Source organism: Ictalurus furcatus, chromosome 7 (genome assembly GCF_023375685.1).
Source record: "Ictalurus furcatus strain D&B chromosome 7, Billie_1.0, whole genome shotgun sequence".
NCBI lineage: Eukaryota > Metazoa > Chordata > Actinopteri > Siluriformes > Ictaluridae > Ictalurus > Ictalurus furcatus.
The window spans coordinates 5,605,299-5,619,333 of record NC_071261.1 but is presented as its reverse complement, the minus strand read 5'-3'; the positions used below and the strand labels follow the sequence as shown (position 1 = coordinate 5,619,333).

General features: G+C 41.1%; 1 protein-coding gene across 7 annotated transcripts in view; it reads right to left on the bottom strand.

The window, feature by feature from the left end:
• rasal2 (RAS protein activator like 2) overlaps window positions 1–14,035 on the bottom strand; it is an 87,252-nt gene that overhangs the window by 57,246 nt on the left and 15,971 nt on the right. For 2 of the 7 annotated variants that reach the window (XM_053627992.1, XM_053627993.1), the window contains exon 1: window positions 9,381–11,206. The exons of 1 other annotated variant lie outside the window; for it this stretch is intronic. In XM_053627992.1, the coding sequence (XP_053483967.1) occupies window positions 9,381–9,891 (511 nt within the window). In that variant the 5' untranslated portion in view covers window positions 9,892–11,206. 4 more of the 7 variants (XM_053627997.1, XM_053627998.1, XM_053627991.1 and 1 more) reach the window with 4 other exon arrangements.

Below are 14,035 nucleotides of genomic sequence, written 5' to 3'. Positions count from 1 at the left end.
TGCACTAAAATGAAGTCATATTGAATTCATTATAAAGCGATGTGATCTGCAGGGGGCAGTATTGGACAATTCACAATTAACTGCAAATAATCTTTTTTTTTTTTTTTAACACCTACAACCCAGGGACAGCACAAATTGGGGAAAGATACACAAACAGAGTAAGATGTCAGACATTTTCAGAAAATGCCCAAGACAATCAGCTAGTCAGTGCACGGCTAATGGTGCAAGTGGAAAAATCACATCCACTTGGGCGTACTCCTGAAAATTCCTGCCTTATTTTATAAATACACAGCTCAGGAGGCTGAGGTCAGAGGTGAGCTGCCCGGTGTCTCTCTTGATAAACAGAATGGCCTATTAAGAAGAGATCCAAATCACTGAAATGCATGGCTAACACTACCACACCACAGTGCCATTTAAACACCGAGTGAATAAACTATGATAGAACGACTGGCCTGAGTGAGAGGAGTTTGGGAGGAGAAGGAGACAAAAAGAAAGATAAAGACAGAAATCCCAGAACACAGACACATAGGGAAGTGGAAAGGCTCGGCAGGCATGAAAAGGATACTAAAGAAAGCTGCAGCTCCAATTTGGCACTCTCACAAGATGTTTTTCCATCTACTGCTTTTTCCATCTTCTGTTACACAAACATGGAAATAATGACCAAGTAAACATACATGTTTTTATAGGCACTATGACAGAGCGGGAGAGAGAGAAAGGTGTGGGAGAAATGGAAACAGGCCTGGGAGGCTGAGCGACTTGTTCTTTGCACGAGATGCTAGCTTATGTTGGGTACAGCTTCATGCCAGAGCAGCATATGGCATCGTAAGATAAAGAGCTTCCATGAAACAGATCATATGCCATTCACAGACGCGTTAAAACCGATTAGGCAAGCAGTCCACAGCTCCAGTGCCAACACTCTCTCAGAGTGATGTCACACGTTTGTTCTTAATCAGTGTGGAAACAAGAGCGTGAGCTCCTGAATCATTGCTCTCCAGCAGCTAGCACGGTGACGTCCTCGTGAATGCTTATAAACCTCGGCTCTGTAAGAGAGCATTAAAAGGGATTTTGTCCATGAGAAATGACACGTCATATTACCAATATAACAAGCTACTGTTTCAGATCGCAAGCAATCTTAAGTGTTTATATATATATATATATATATATATAAGTTGTAATAAACTGGTTGCATAAGTATGCACACCCTTTCACAACTGCTCAGAATGAACCAATCACATTCAATCTCATGTTGAAAAGTAATCATCATACAGCTGTCATCACTGAAATTATCCTGATTAACCCCAAATACACATCAGCTGTTTCTGTAGGAGTTTCTTCACATCATCTTGGTTTCATCTGAAAGCTGAAGCCTTGCTGAGCCTGTACAGGATCTGACAGTTGAACGGAATCGATCAGGAGACGATTACTCTCTGCATGTGACTACAGTCTCTCTCATGGTCCGCCACAAACACCGGCCAACTGTAGTGTAAAACCTTCAGGTAGTAATCTGAATGTCTTACAATCTGAACAGAGAATCAACATGTTGATAACTAGCGTTGAATAAATATAGAATATAAACTCGAGACCACATCCCTTGTGTTGTGAAGACACCATGAGCCACACATTCTTCTGTAGGTCTTGCAAATGCAGTCGAACTGTATGCATTCTCCGTGAGGTTGTGCCGTTGCTGTGTGTAACGCTTAAGTGCTGACGGTGATGGTGTACCGTCAGCGTGCTGGTGGTTGTTCGGCTCTGCCGAGGTTCTATTCAACTACATTGGTGTCCTGGACACTGCTGTGTGTATCTGTATGGCTGTGCTGCCTAAAAACAATTATGGAAGGGGATGTGTGCCAGATCAACACAAGAGCCACCAGTCTATGACCCATGGTGGGGGTTGAAATCCACAAATAGCTTGCCGCAGGGAGGGCAGGAAAGGGTTTGTCATAAATGCAAAGGACCGTGTGTGTGTGTGTGTGTGAGGGGGTAAACAATGCTATCTTAGTATGTTAGACTAGTCAGCACTATGAATGTGGTTAAAGGTGGACTTTTCGGGGTTCTGAGCGGATTCACTGATCCACAGTGACTAGTCCGTCATGCTGGATGACCAAAACACATGCAATAACATTAATTAACATTCGCTTCCTTTAATACTGTCTGTGTGTCATCAGGAAGCAACAGAACATCGCAACAGAAGCTCACACCAATAGTAAAATGGTGCCGATGTGCGTTATAACCATTGATAAGAACTCATTAACATGTTTCTTGTTACATTCATTTATCCAAAGTGACTTACAAGCGAGACTAGAACTGTAAAAAATAAGGAATTAAGAACGTCATTTATCGCTCTCTGCACTTAATCGCACAACTTCCGCTGCAAAACCTTATCTGCTGACCAACTCCTCCTTATACAGAAAGCCGTATACTCGACTGACTGTTACAAGCAACAAGACATGTGTCCACCTGTATGTGTGCGCCTGTATACGAATGTGCAGAATGTCCCTTGCCCTGACGAGGCCCAGACTGGTCCGCGCGTGTGTGTGTGTGTGTGTGTGTAAGAGTGTATGTGTATATGCATCTTGTCCCGTCCGGAATGTCTCTTACTTGGGGAGTGGCTGTGCCACCTGTCCAGGATGGGGTTTCACAGCCAGATTGCGTCGGCCTGCTAATCACCACCAAAACAGCAAGAGCTCAACAATATGCCCTCCCTCACACACACACACACACACACACACACACAGTTCATCTTATTTATACTAGGCTAAAGCAATCCTTTCCGAAACTCTGGTAAGTGTGCTAATTAGCAAACAATGAACTAAACCCCAGAGCGCTGCACCAGAAAACAGTGGGTTTAATTTTTTTTTTTTTACATAGCAGTCAGTAGAAAAGATTTCTCATTCTCTGTAGAAAAGTGAATTAGCTTGTTAGCAAGGTTGTGTGAGAACCAGTGAAAGAAGAAGTATCACACAATCACACAAACAGGGAAGAAGCAGCTGTTGGGGAACTTAAAATATGGATGTTGTTGCTGGTCAAAGGACCTATTTACAACCTGACGGCCACAAGCCACGATTCTATACAGCACGAACACTCTCTTCTGCTTTTTATTATTATTACTTTAATATTTAAAAAAATATCAATTAAATATTAATAAAAAATAAAAACGATTACAAAGATGATTTCATCCTAAGGCCTGGGTTGCACAGATTTTCACCAAAACAAACAAACAAACAAAAAAAATTCTTTGCCTTCATATTTGTAGACGAGTATAAAAATAGTAACAAACTCATAATCAGTCCCTATATTTGGCCTTTTTGATTTCACCACCTTACTATGCCAAATTCCCACAGCATTTGCCAGGTGCAGGCACACACACACACACACACACACACACACACACACACACACCCACCAGCGTAGAGGAGAACAGAAGATGCTTTGTCCTGTATACAACTAGCTGGTTGTCATGACAACCTATAAACACAAACAACTCGTCCAATGACAGCGCTCTTACATCATCAGAGTGGAGCGTGCTGGGGGGATGGTTGTATCAGAAGGTAAATAATACAGTGAGCGGATTGGTTCAGTGTATAGTGTGTGTGTGTGTGTGTGTGTGTGTGTGTGTGTGTGTGTGTGTGTGTGTGTGAGAGAGAGAGAGAGACAGAGACAAGGTGTGGTACTGATACTTCCTTAATGCCCTTCACTGCATGTTGCGCTCAAAAAGCTGAACGCAGTTCACTTATCCCATACAGAATATTAGCGACACGCAGTTTTAAACAATGATTTAACAAACAAACAAAAAAACGCTTTTGATTGAGTATGGTGGTGACACCTTACGATCTCTGAAATCAATATCCAATATATTGACTATAAGACTGAATAATAAAAAGCAAAAACTGACTCATTGTTCCAACAGTGATCATTTCACATACACATCTCGGACACATTTTCCCATCATCATCATTTCATTAAATGTCATGGTGTCATTAAAGACAGAGTAAGTGGACTCACACCTGCTGTTGCCTTGGCTAGAACATCTACTGTAAATGCTCTGAAGCGACAGGCAACATGACCTACAGGAACGTACAGCATGTGTCGATCAATGTGTTTGTGATCCATGTTCAACTTTAATGGGAAAGGAAGACAGATTAGAAAAGAAGGAAACAATCAGAGCTTCTGCTTAGAGGCTTTTGGGAATTCTGAAGAGACAGCAATTTATTCTTCATAAAATCCATACTAGCAAACGTCATGAAAGAGTCAGTTAATGTAAGAAATCAGTTGTAGAGACGTTTCAACACTCTCACTGTAAGTGGTGAAGGATCTGTTGCTGGAGTATCTCTTAATTACACTGATGCTGACTACAGAGTTGCACATCGTGATCCCACTTAGAGACGGCTATTTATCAGTGCTGTACGTTAGCAGCGTTAATTGCTGTCTGGGGAGAGGGGAAAGCTCACAGTCTATACAGTAAGGAAACAGCTGAAAGGAACAGATCGGCAGATCGCTGTAGCTTGGTGAGAATGTTTATATGCGTGTGTGTTGCCTCGAGCTGACGATGAACACACGGGATGCTTAGAGATGCTGGGCTTTGTTTGGACATGGCTGGTTGTAATGGGCAGATTAGTTCATCGGTAAACTAACGGAGGGATTGGATCTGTAGAGACACATCACATACTATCCCGCATTCGCACTAGCAAGCAAACAAAGCAACACACAACCATTCAACCCGTGGTGCTGATTCGCACAGTTCCATAACAACCGGCATGGTCACAAAGCAGCTTTACAGAAATCTGAATGGAGATTTAGATCTCGAACGGGTGTGCCAAAGGAGACAGGGGCAAGGAAAACCCCCTGAGATGACGTGAGGAAGAACTCTTTAGAGGAACTAAACTCACGAGAGAATGAATGCTCTTCTGAAGGACACCGGATAGTGAGATTACAAATCTTCACTCTTCTACAAGTACTAAAAGGCAAACAGTACTCAGTGTGTTGAAAAGATGTTTGGTGTGAGAATACTGTTAACACGACTTCTGGAACGAACACAGACTGACTTTATGATTTCTGCAGGTACAAATCAGGATCTGGAGACCGCAACATGCGACAAACTGAAACTAGACGGTCTTAATTTGATGCAAACTAATAACTGTGTTCACTTATAGTAGTGTCTGGGTCAAACGAAATAATATTGAAAGTATACGTTACAAATCTTAAGAATCTTCAGTCTTCAGTACGTTAGCAGCTAATCTGCTGCAGCCTGGTCTTTGTAACAGAAAGGAGGCAGAGCCAACTGTGGGTGCTGCGGGTAATATTTCACTGAAAGGCTGATGCACAGAATAACACAGCTAGACCACAAATGTGGAGCGAAACATTGAAACGGGGGTGGGTTTTTACAACGGGTTCTTTTGCTCATGTAGTGCACATTGTAGTATAGTTCAATGACAACAGGTGAACTCGGAGAGTTAAAATCTCACGACGTCCGACACGGTAAATCAACTAGTATAAGGCCTCCAAATGATTGCCATGAAATAAGCTAATCTGTGTAATCTTGCTGTATTAGTATTAGCATGAAGGACCACCTAAAAATAACACAATGGCTTTAGACTGGCTTCTTTAATAAAGAAATCATTGAATACGGTGGACACGGTTATGTCTCTTTCAGCAGAGTGCACGTGTGTGAGTGTGTGTGGATCTGGAATGCTCTGGGGGTGTGCCATGTGAATTACAGGAGAGAACAGTATCATTTATAATTGAGTTTGGTGTCACATGCTGCTGTAGTAGAGAGGTGTGCTGTGAGAAGACATTCATGTATCTGAAGACACCACAGGGTGGAGGGAATGTCAGCTCGAATTTCATTATAAAGGAACAAGCTTTCCATCACTCACACCACAATGATATTGTACAGCTTGTGAATATTAGGTGTTTATACATACACTAGAGTAAATTATAGTAAACTTTGGATATAGACCTGGAGCCTCTGACAACTGCCCCAAGTTATTACCGTAGGCTCTTTGCACAAATACAGAACTGCTACAATGCTGTGGAGAAAGATTTCATTTCTTGTTTTTGTGTATACCTCATACTAAAGAGTTGTAGATCATATAATGAAATACAACGTAAAACTAAGGCAACACACAATACAGTTTTTATTTATTTAATCGAAGCACAAAAAGTTATCCAGCACCTATTACCAATGTGAAAAACTAATTGCCCCCTTAAACTTAAAATCTGGTTGTCCCACCTTCAGCAGCAATAACTGCAACCAAACGCTTCTGATAACTGGAGATCAGAGTTTCACTTACTTCTAGGACTAGGATTTACTCCTACGCTTTGGATCGTTGTCTTGCTGCGTAATCCAGTTGTGCTTCAGTTTCAATTTACAGACTGAAGACCGGACATTCTCCTTTAGGATTTTCTGGTAGCAGAATTCATGTTTCTCTCAATTATTGTAAGTTGTCCAGACCCTGAAGCAGCAAAGCATCCCCACACCATCACACTCCCTCCACCATGCTGGACCGTAGGTATGATGTACTTTTTGTGGAATTCGGTGTTTGGCTCATGCCAGCTGTAACAGGACCCCTGTCTTCCAAACAGTTCCACTTTCGACTCATCAGTCCACAGAACATTCTCCCAAAAGGTCTGAGGATCATCAAGGTGTGTTTCGGCAAAATTCAGATGAGTCTTAATGTTCTTCTGGGTTAGCGGTGGTTTTCTCCTCACCACTCTTCCATGGAGCCATTTTCCCCCAGTGTCTTTCTGATAGTGGAGACATGAACAGTGACCTTTATTGATGCAAGAGAGGCCTGTAGGTCCTTTGATGTTGTCCTTGGCTCTTTGTGACTTCCCGGATGAGTCGTCACTGTGCTCTTGGAGGAATTTTGGAAGGTCGGATCCTTCTGGGGAGGTTCACTACTGTGCAGAGTTTTTCCATTTGGAGATCCCAAAGAGTCTCAGAGCCTTTGAAATAGCTTTGTAACCCTTCCCAGACTGATGTATTTCAATCACCTTCTTCCTCATCATTTCTGGAATTTCTTTCAACTTTGGCATAGTGTGTTACTGGGTAAGACCTTTTAAACAACTTCACACTGTTGAAAAAGTTCTATGTAAGTGTAGATGTGATTGAACAGGGTTTGCAGTAATCAGGCCTGGTTGTGTCTAGTCCAGCTGAACCCCATTATCAATGCAGTTTCATAGATTTGGGGAATTAGTAACTACGGGGGCAAATACATTTTCTCACAGGTCCAGTTGGTATCGGATAACTTTTTTGTTTCAGTAAATAACATTATCACTTAAATACTGTATTGTGTGTTTACTCAGGTTGCCTTCGATTTTGTTTTAATTTCTGAAACAATTCAGTATGAGACACACAAAACAGAAGAAATCAGGATGGGGACAAATACTTTTTCACAGCACTGTGTATCCATCATGTAATTAAGATGGTATTTGTGTTTACACTCATTATGCTGTACAGGACAAGCAGTGATATGTATTTATTTTTAGCATCTCATTAAGACTGGCCTAGGTTTGATCACTGTTTATTCATAAACTAGTCTGAAGGCCTGATGGGGTCTTCTGCTGTTGTAGCCCATCCGCCTCATTGTTCGACATGTGTATTCCGGGTCACCGTTGTTGTAAAGAATAGCTACACTTCTCTGACTTCTCTCATCACCAAGGTGTTTCTGCTCACAGAACTGCCACTCTGGATGTATTTCGATGGTTCTCAACCTGTGATCCCACTAGTCATTCGTGTAATTCATTTAGAGACAAACATCTGTTATGCTAAATAAATTGCACTGTTGGTTTGCACCTCGTTCATTATGATCATGATTGGGTATCTGAGGCCGGGGGCAGAGAAAGTGCTCTTTTGCATCTCTGTTGCACATTTGCATCTCTCTGGCTTTTCTTTTATTTAGAGCAGGAATACCTGTCACCACCCCCGTTTCCACAACCCGGAACTGTACTGAACAGTGAAGTCCAGCACTGAGTAGAGTACAGTAGTAGTGTTTTGTGTGTTGTGGCTCCATTATACAGCTTAAAACTAGACAAGTGGTATGAGAGCAGGTTCAGTGAGATGATAGTGGCTCTTTCCAGCAGCAGTAGAGGTTTCACATTGTGCTTTTCCTACCTACTCTGGGCTGGGAAACGGGGACATTCCTGGAGCTATTCAACACTCAGCGCGAGGAGAAATGTGTTTGCTAAATGTGTCCTTAAGACCGTTAAAAAAGGTTTAAGTAACACTTTGACCATCCAGCGTTTCCCTGAGATCAACTCTATGCATCCTGCTGTCCATGAACTGCCTCCGGTTTGAAAAAGCAGAGCGCTTTGTGGTTTTTCTCATGACTTCTGCTAACCAGCCTTTGTAACGATAATAATGCTTCAGGTGGTGTGGCTTCATTCTTTGTCTGCCTGCTGAAACGGTTATTTGCATACAAAAAGAGCAGAGCAACTTCCCTCCTCCCTCTCCAAGGAAAAAAGAAGAAAACTGGAGCAATGAGCAGATTTGGGGGATGGAAGGAAAAGGACACGCATCAACCAACAAACTGACAGCCGACTCCAGGAAGTGCCGTGATATTGCTAAAGACTCTCAGGAACCCAGAGTACTCCTGATTAAATTTAATGCATCCAACGCAACACTCGAGTCCTTTCGGATTAGCGAGTTTGACATGTTCTTCTTTTGGGTTTTAGGAACTTCTTATTTCTGGTAACGCTAAAGGGAAAATCCAGTTAGTTGCTGTGGGGAGAACAGTGACATCAAATAAGGAAGAGATCCTACTTACCTACAGTGAAGTGAAACACCAGCGTTAACACCATAACCATACTAATGACATAAGCTGGAGTTAAGCTTAAATAAATCTGTCAACTTTAAACTTAATGATATCTATGTGGAACAGCAGGAAATCCCCTAATTTTCTGATGACTAGTCATATACATGGTGGATTTTGTGGTGAATTCCAGTCCCATCCAAAGAGTTGCATAAGAAATATTCACTTCCTGTCTCAAAACTCTCAACCTACACAGATGTTTGTGGTGATAGGACAGAATGCTTGGTAGGCTTTTAAAAAGCTTGTTTCAGCAAGAACATCTAACAGAGCAACCCAATATTGTCTCTTGTGATATGGACACTTTCACTGTGTGATCACTGCGTGTAAGAACATGCCCAAAAAAAAAAAAAGGTTTCTGTTTAAAAGAATCCAGCCTATGGTACTCTCATTTGGACAAATGGGTTGATGGTTTCCTCCTATAACTCACAAGGGCAGTTAACACATCTGCCAATGCTAATGTTATTCATGACCTACAACGTAACCATAATAAACCTCTGAATTCCAGGTCAACATGGATCTAAAAGACAAAGCCATTGGTACATGCTGTACTTTTGAATAAGAAGTTCCTACCAGCTTCTGCTGTCTCCATAGACTCTGGCTCCTCTCTGGCTGTCAGGATCCTACTTATGCGCCGTGACATGGACAAGAGTATCCCAGAAAATGGAAGGCTACTCGGTTTCCTCTGTAGAGGCTGGGGTTCTGTTATAATGCTGGTACCTGGTTCAGAGGCTGAACGTAAATATGGAGCTCTTTTGTAGGCTGAGCGGGGCAGGTCAGGTGGAACGTGTTCCAGTAGCATGCCTGAGCTGGTGACTTTACGGACATCAGGGAGGTTGGCAGGTAAGGTGTAGCTGCCCCTGGTAGAACAGGTCAGATCCTGGACGAGAACAGGATGCTTGGACCGGATTCTGCTCTGAAGAGTGTCCAAGGACTCCATTGGGGCAGAGTTGGAGCGGTGTTTTAGAAAGGGCCTGCTGAGGATGCCCCATCGATGAGGACTTTCTCTGTCAACCAGGCAGCGAGTTGGGTTTCTGCTAGAAAACAGCTGTTCAGCAAGGGTAGCTCTCCGTTCCAGACTCATTTGGATGAGTGAGAAGTCAGATAATCGCACGAGGTAGAGAGCTCCCACTCACAATATACAAGCAAGACAACGAAGTCTCCAATGCCAGAGTTCTTCAAATGAAGATCATCACCTTTGTTTCAATCAGTCTTGTCTGCCATTGGAGTTTTAAATCCGAGTCAACTGGTGTAACCAGTGTGGCCTATTTATATGGCAAAATGTTAGAGAAGGAGATGCGCAATAAAAGGTTTAGATTCCACTTTGTCTAAGAACACATCCACTACATGTTGCTTCCGCTATCACTTCCTTCTTGAAGTGAGCAGCAGTGCGCTGCTACTCTGCTTCCTGGGAGGAAATGGGGTATGTATACACATTGACGTTTGCTAATGCTATCCAATCAGACAGCATAACCCCACAATGGTGCCACTGGTTGAGGTTTTGCTCATGAAATTCGGATGAATTTTAGTTAAAAAAAAAAAAAGATGCCAAGAAAGAATTAAAAAAAAATTATTGTCTAAATAAATCAAAGTCAAAAAACACTGGACAGCATAGATTTAGTTTGGGGCTAATGTACATCAATGTATGTTAATATATTTTATTCACTATACAGTGGGGGAAATAAGTATTGAACGCGTTAACATTTTTCATCAGGTTATTCACATGAAATTTTCACCAGATATCAGTATTAACTCCAGTAATCAGGAAATATAAAGAATTCACAACATTAAAGTCCATAAATAGAGTTATGTGTAATAAAGAGGAATGACACGGGGAAAAATAGTATTGAACACGCTTAGAAAAAGCAGTTCTCCAAGGCAAGGTAAGGCATGGAGCCAGCTGAAATCTGTAAGTAATTATACCCCCTATCTGTGCAGATTAATATCAGCTGGGTTAGTAAATTGATGGTCTATAAAAAGGCTTTTCGTTACCAACGTGTCACAGAATGAACATCTCACGATGGGTAAAAGCAAAGAGCTCTCCCAAGACCTTCACAACCTTACTGTTGTGAAACATATTGATGGAATCGGATACAGACGTATTTCAAAACTTCTGAATCTTCCAGTAAGCACCATTGGGGCCATTATCCGCCAGTGGAAGCAACATCACTCCATCATCAACCGGCCACACACAGGAGCTCCTCACAAGATTCCTGACGAGGGAGTCAGAAGAATAGTCAGAAGAGTAGCCCAAGAGCCAAGGACCACTCGGAAAGAGCTCCAGAAACACTTGGAGGCAGCAGGTGCCATCGTCACAGAGAAAACAATAGGCAATGCACTCCACTGCTCATGCTCACCCCGCAAGACTCCATTACTAAAGAAAAGGCATGTCGAAGCTCGTTTAAAGTTTGCTACAACTCATTTGGACAAGCCTGTGAAATACTGGGAGAGTGTAGACTGGTCAGACCAGAGCAAAATTGAACTTTTTGAGGTTCATGGCGAAACATCACGGCCACACTGTGCAGTGAAAACTCAAAAACTTCGCAATTTAACATCGCCAAGGGCTTTTGGATAAGGCTGACCGAATAGGATGTAGATCGGATGAAATATCGAGGAGGAATTCATTAAAGTACTCCTAATTACAAAAAATTAGGAGCACGTTTGAAGTTTATTTTATTTTTATTTATTTATTTATTTATTTTTTAAAGAGATGGTAAAGTTAACATGCCACAATATAACACACAAGTAGGCATGAGAAAACTTGAGCTTGTCAATTATGACAGAAATTAGGAACATAGTGTGAGCCATGACAAATTAATTTACCTTCTGATAAACTAAATTTAATATTTTCAGTTAATTTTACAGACTGTATGCAAAAAACAAAAACCGTTAACCTGTTCCACCTTGTAAACAATACAATAAACCTCAATGTTCAGTGTTTGAAGTCTGCTCCTCTTAAATATATTTAAAGCTACACTATTAGACATTTTCCACGGTCATGGTTCTGGGCTGGAGTCAGTTCTCGACCCGCTCGGTGTATATTGTGTATATATCTGAATAATCTCATATAGGATGTGATTGGGTGAGTTCATTTACTCGTCAGATGAACAGCGCTTTAGTTTAATGGTGTTCATTACTGATGCTCTGATCAAGATTTTTACAGCCGATACCGATCCAGAAACCAATCTTTTTTTAGTTTAAGCTTTAATCAGGAGGTCTATCATAAACAGTTAAATGTAAGCTCTCTGCTCATGGTCACTGTTAATTGAATTAAAATAATAGCAATGAGAAATACTGTTGGTTAAATGATAAACAAGCATAAAATATTTATTTTTAAATATCTTAAACAAGAAAGAGTCCTAATTAAAAGTAGACTAACACAAAAATGATCCATATTAGGAAAAAGGCTAATAGCTTTCTAAGGAAACAGCTTACTAGGCTTAATGTCAAATTGATATTAAATGCAACCCATAGTAATTAAATATTATTTCATTTCTCATTTTATTTATATTTAATGAATTATTATAATATCTATTTTTTATATTAAATGATTTATTTACAACTAAGCACATTTTCTATCTTCTTATTCGTTTTTTGTTTGTTTATCAGTTGACCCTTTTAGATCGGTTCCCCAGTACAGTGTTGCCATGTCTGCTGATAACATTGTGTTTTTTGGGGGATTAAATTAGAACATGAAAACTGGAGTGACTTTTCTAGTGATATCTGGCAACCCTGAGTTTAAATTAAGTGAAAGCGCTGTCTATTAGAGTTAGTGAAAAGAGTGAAGGAGAGCGGGAGCGTGCTGTATGTTTACAGACTGAACAGTTGCTACACTTGATTATGATTGGTGAGGAATTATTTAATAATGAAGTTTGAATTAAACCCATCTTGTAGCGTTATCATTATTATTAATTTACTCCGTCCGACGCCGCTGTCTCTACACGAGCAGGTCAGTCACAGGTTCAGGTCATTTTGCGGGATCAATAAAAGATGGCGGTTTGTGAGATCGGGAAGTTGAGAGAAGCAGATGATGTCCAGAGTTATTCTTCATCATAATGGCTTCTTTACTGTATTTGCACACTTGTTGACTGAGGAGATGAAACGCAGAGCAAAAGTAACTGTTGCACATTTTGGACTTCCTGTAGTTTTTATTCCGATTGTACTATAACAACTCCGAACAGGTCACTCGCACCAGTGCGCCTATATATTTTTTCACAGTCGCACAAAGTACTTTTCAGTCGCAAATGCGCATGAAATGGTCGCACTATAGAGCCCTGTTTGAGTTATAACAACCTCCTTTTTCATGGCGAAACATCAAAATTTGTGAGAGCGCCACGCCCACAACTCAAAAGCTTCGCAATTTAGCATCGTCAAGGCCTTTAGATGGGAATGACCAAATATGATGTCGATCTGATGAAATGTCTGGGAGGAGCTCATTAAAGTCCAAGGCCTGGAAATGGCAAAAACACAGTAAAACTTTAAGAGAAAAAAAAAAAATCAAAATGGCTGACTTCCTATTGAGTTCAGCACATGGGTTCATGAGACTTTTTTGTACACGTTGGCATGTTACACACGTTTACCGAATTTCATACATGTAGGTGAAACGTAGTGCGAGGCACACATTTTGTCGGTGGTGCTATCGAGCCATTTTGCCAGACTTTTCCAATTCTGGAATCCCTATTGGATGTAAAATTTCACCAGTTCTGATGCGTCTGCAAAGTTTTGTGAGATTTTTTGTATGGTAGGCCGTCTAAAATGCGATTCATTTGGGAGGAAGACGAGGCGGTGCACGGGGAAGAGGAGAAGAAGAAGAAGAAGAAGAAGATCCAATAGGGCCTGCTCGGGCCCTAATTAACTGCTAATCCTAGAGGTTCACATACTTTTGCCACTAACAGATGTGTCATATCTATGCAGCTAGAAATAAAAAATCCTACAGGGCTCACAAACTTTCAAGCACCACCTATTTGATAAACCTGTACATGGTCAGTGAGAGAACACAAAAGTATTTGACTCATTTATCTGACAGCTATTTTTAGAGCTGGAGTATGAAAATGAAGGACAAGTCAATATGCTTCCTTTAACCCATTTACATTTAAGTTATAGCATGTCAACACCACTTAAGGTTTATTGGACTCCAAACATGAGCACGGTCAAGTGAGAAACGCAAACCAACAAAATACTCCATTCTATGGTAATAATGCCCAAAGAGTCTGGACACGCACCACGAC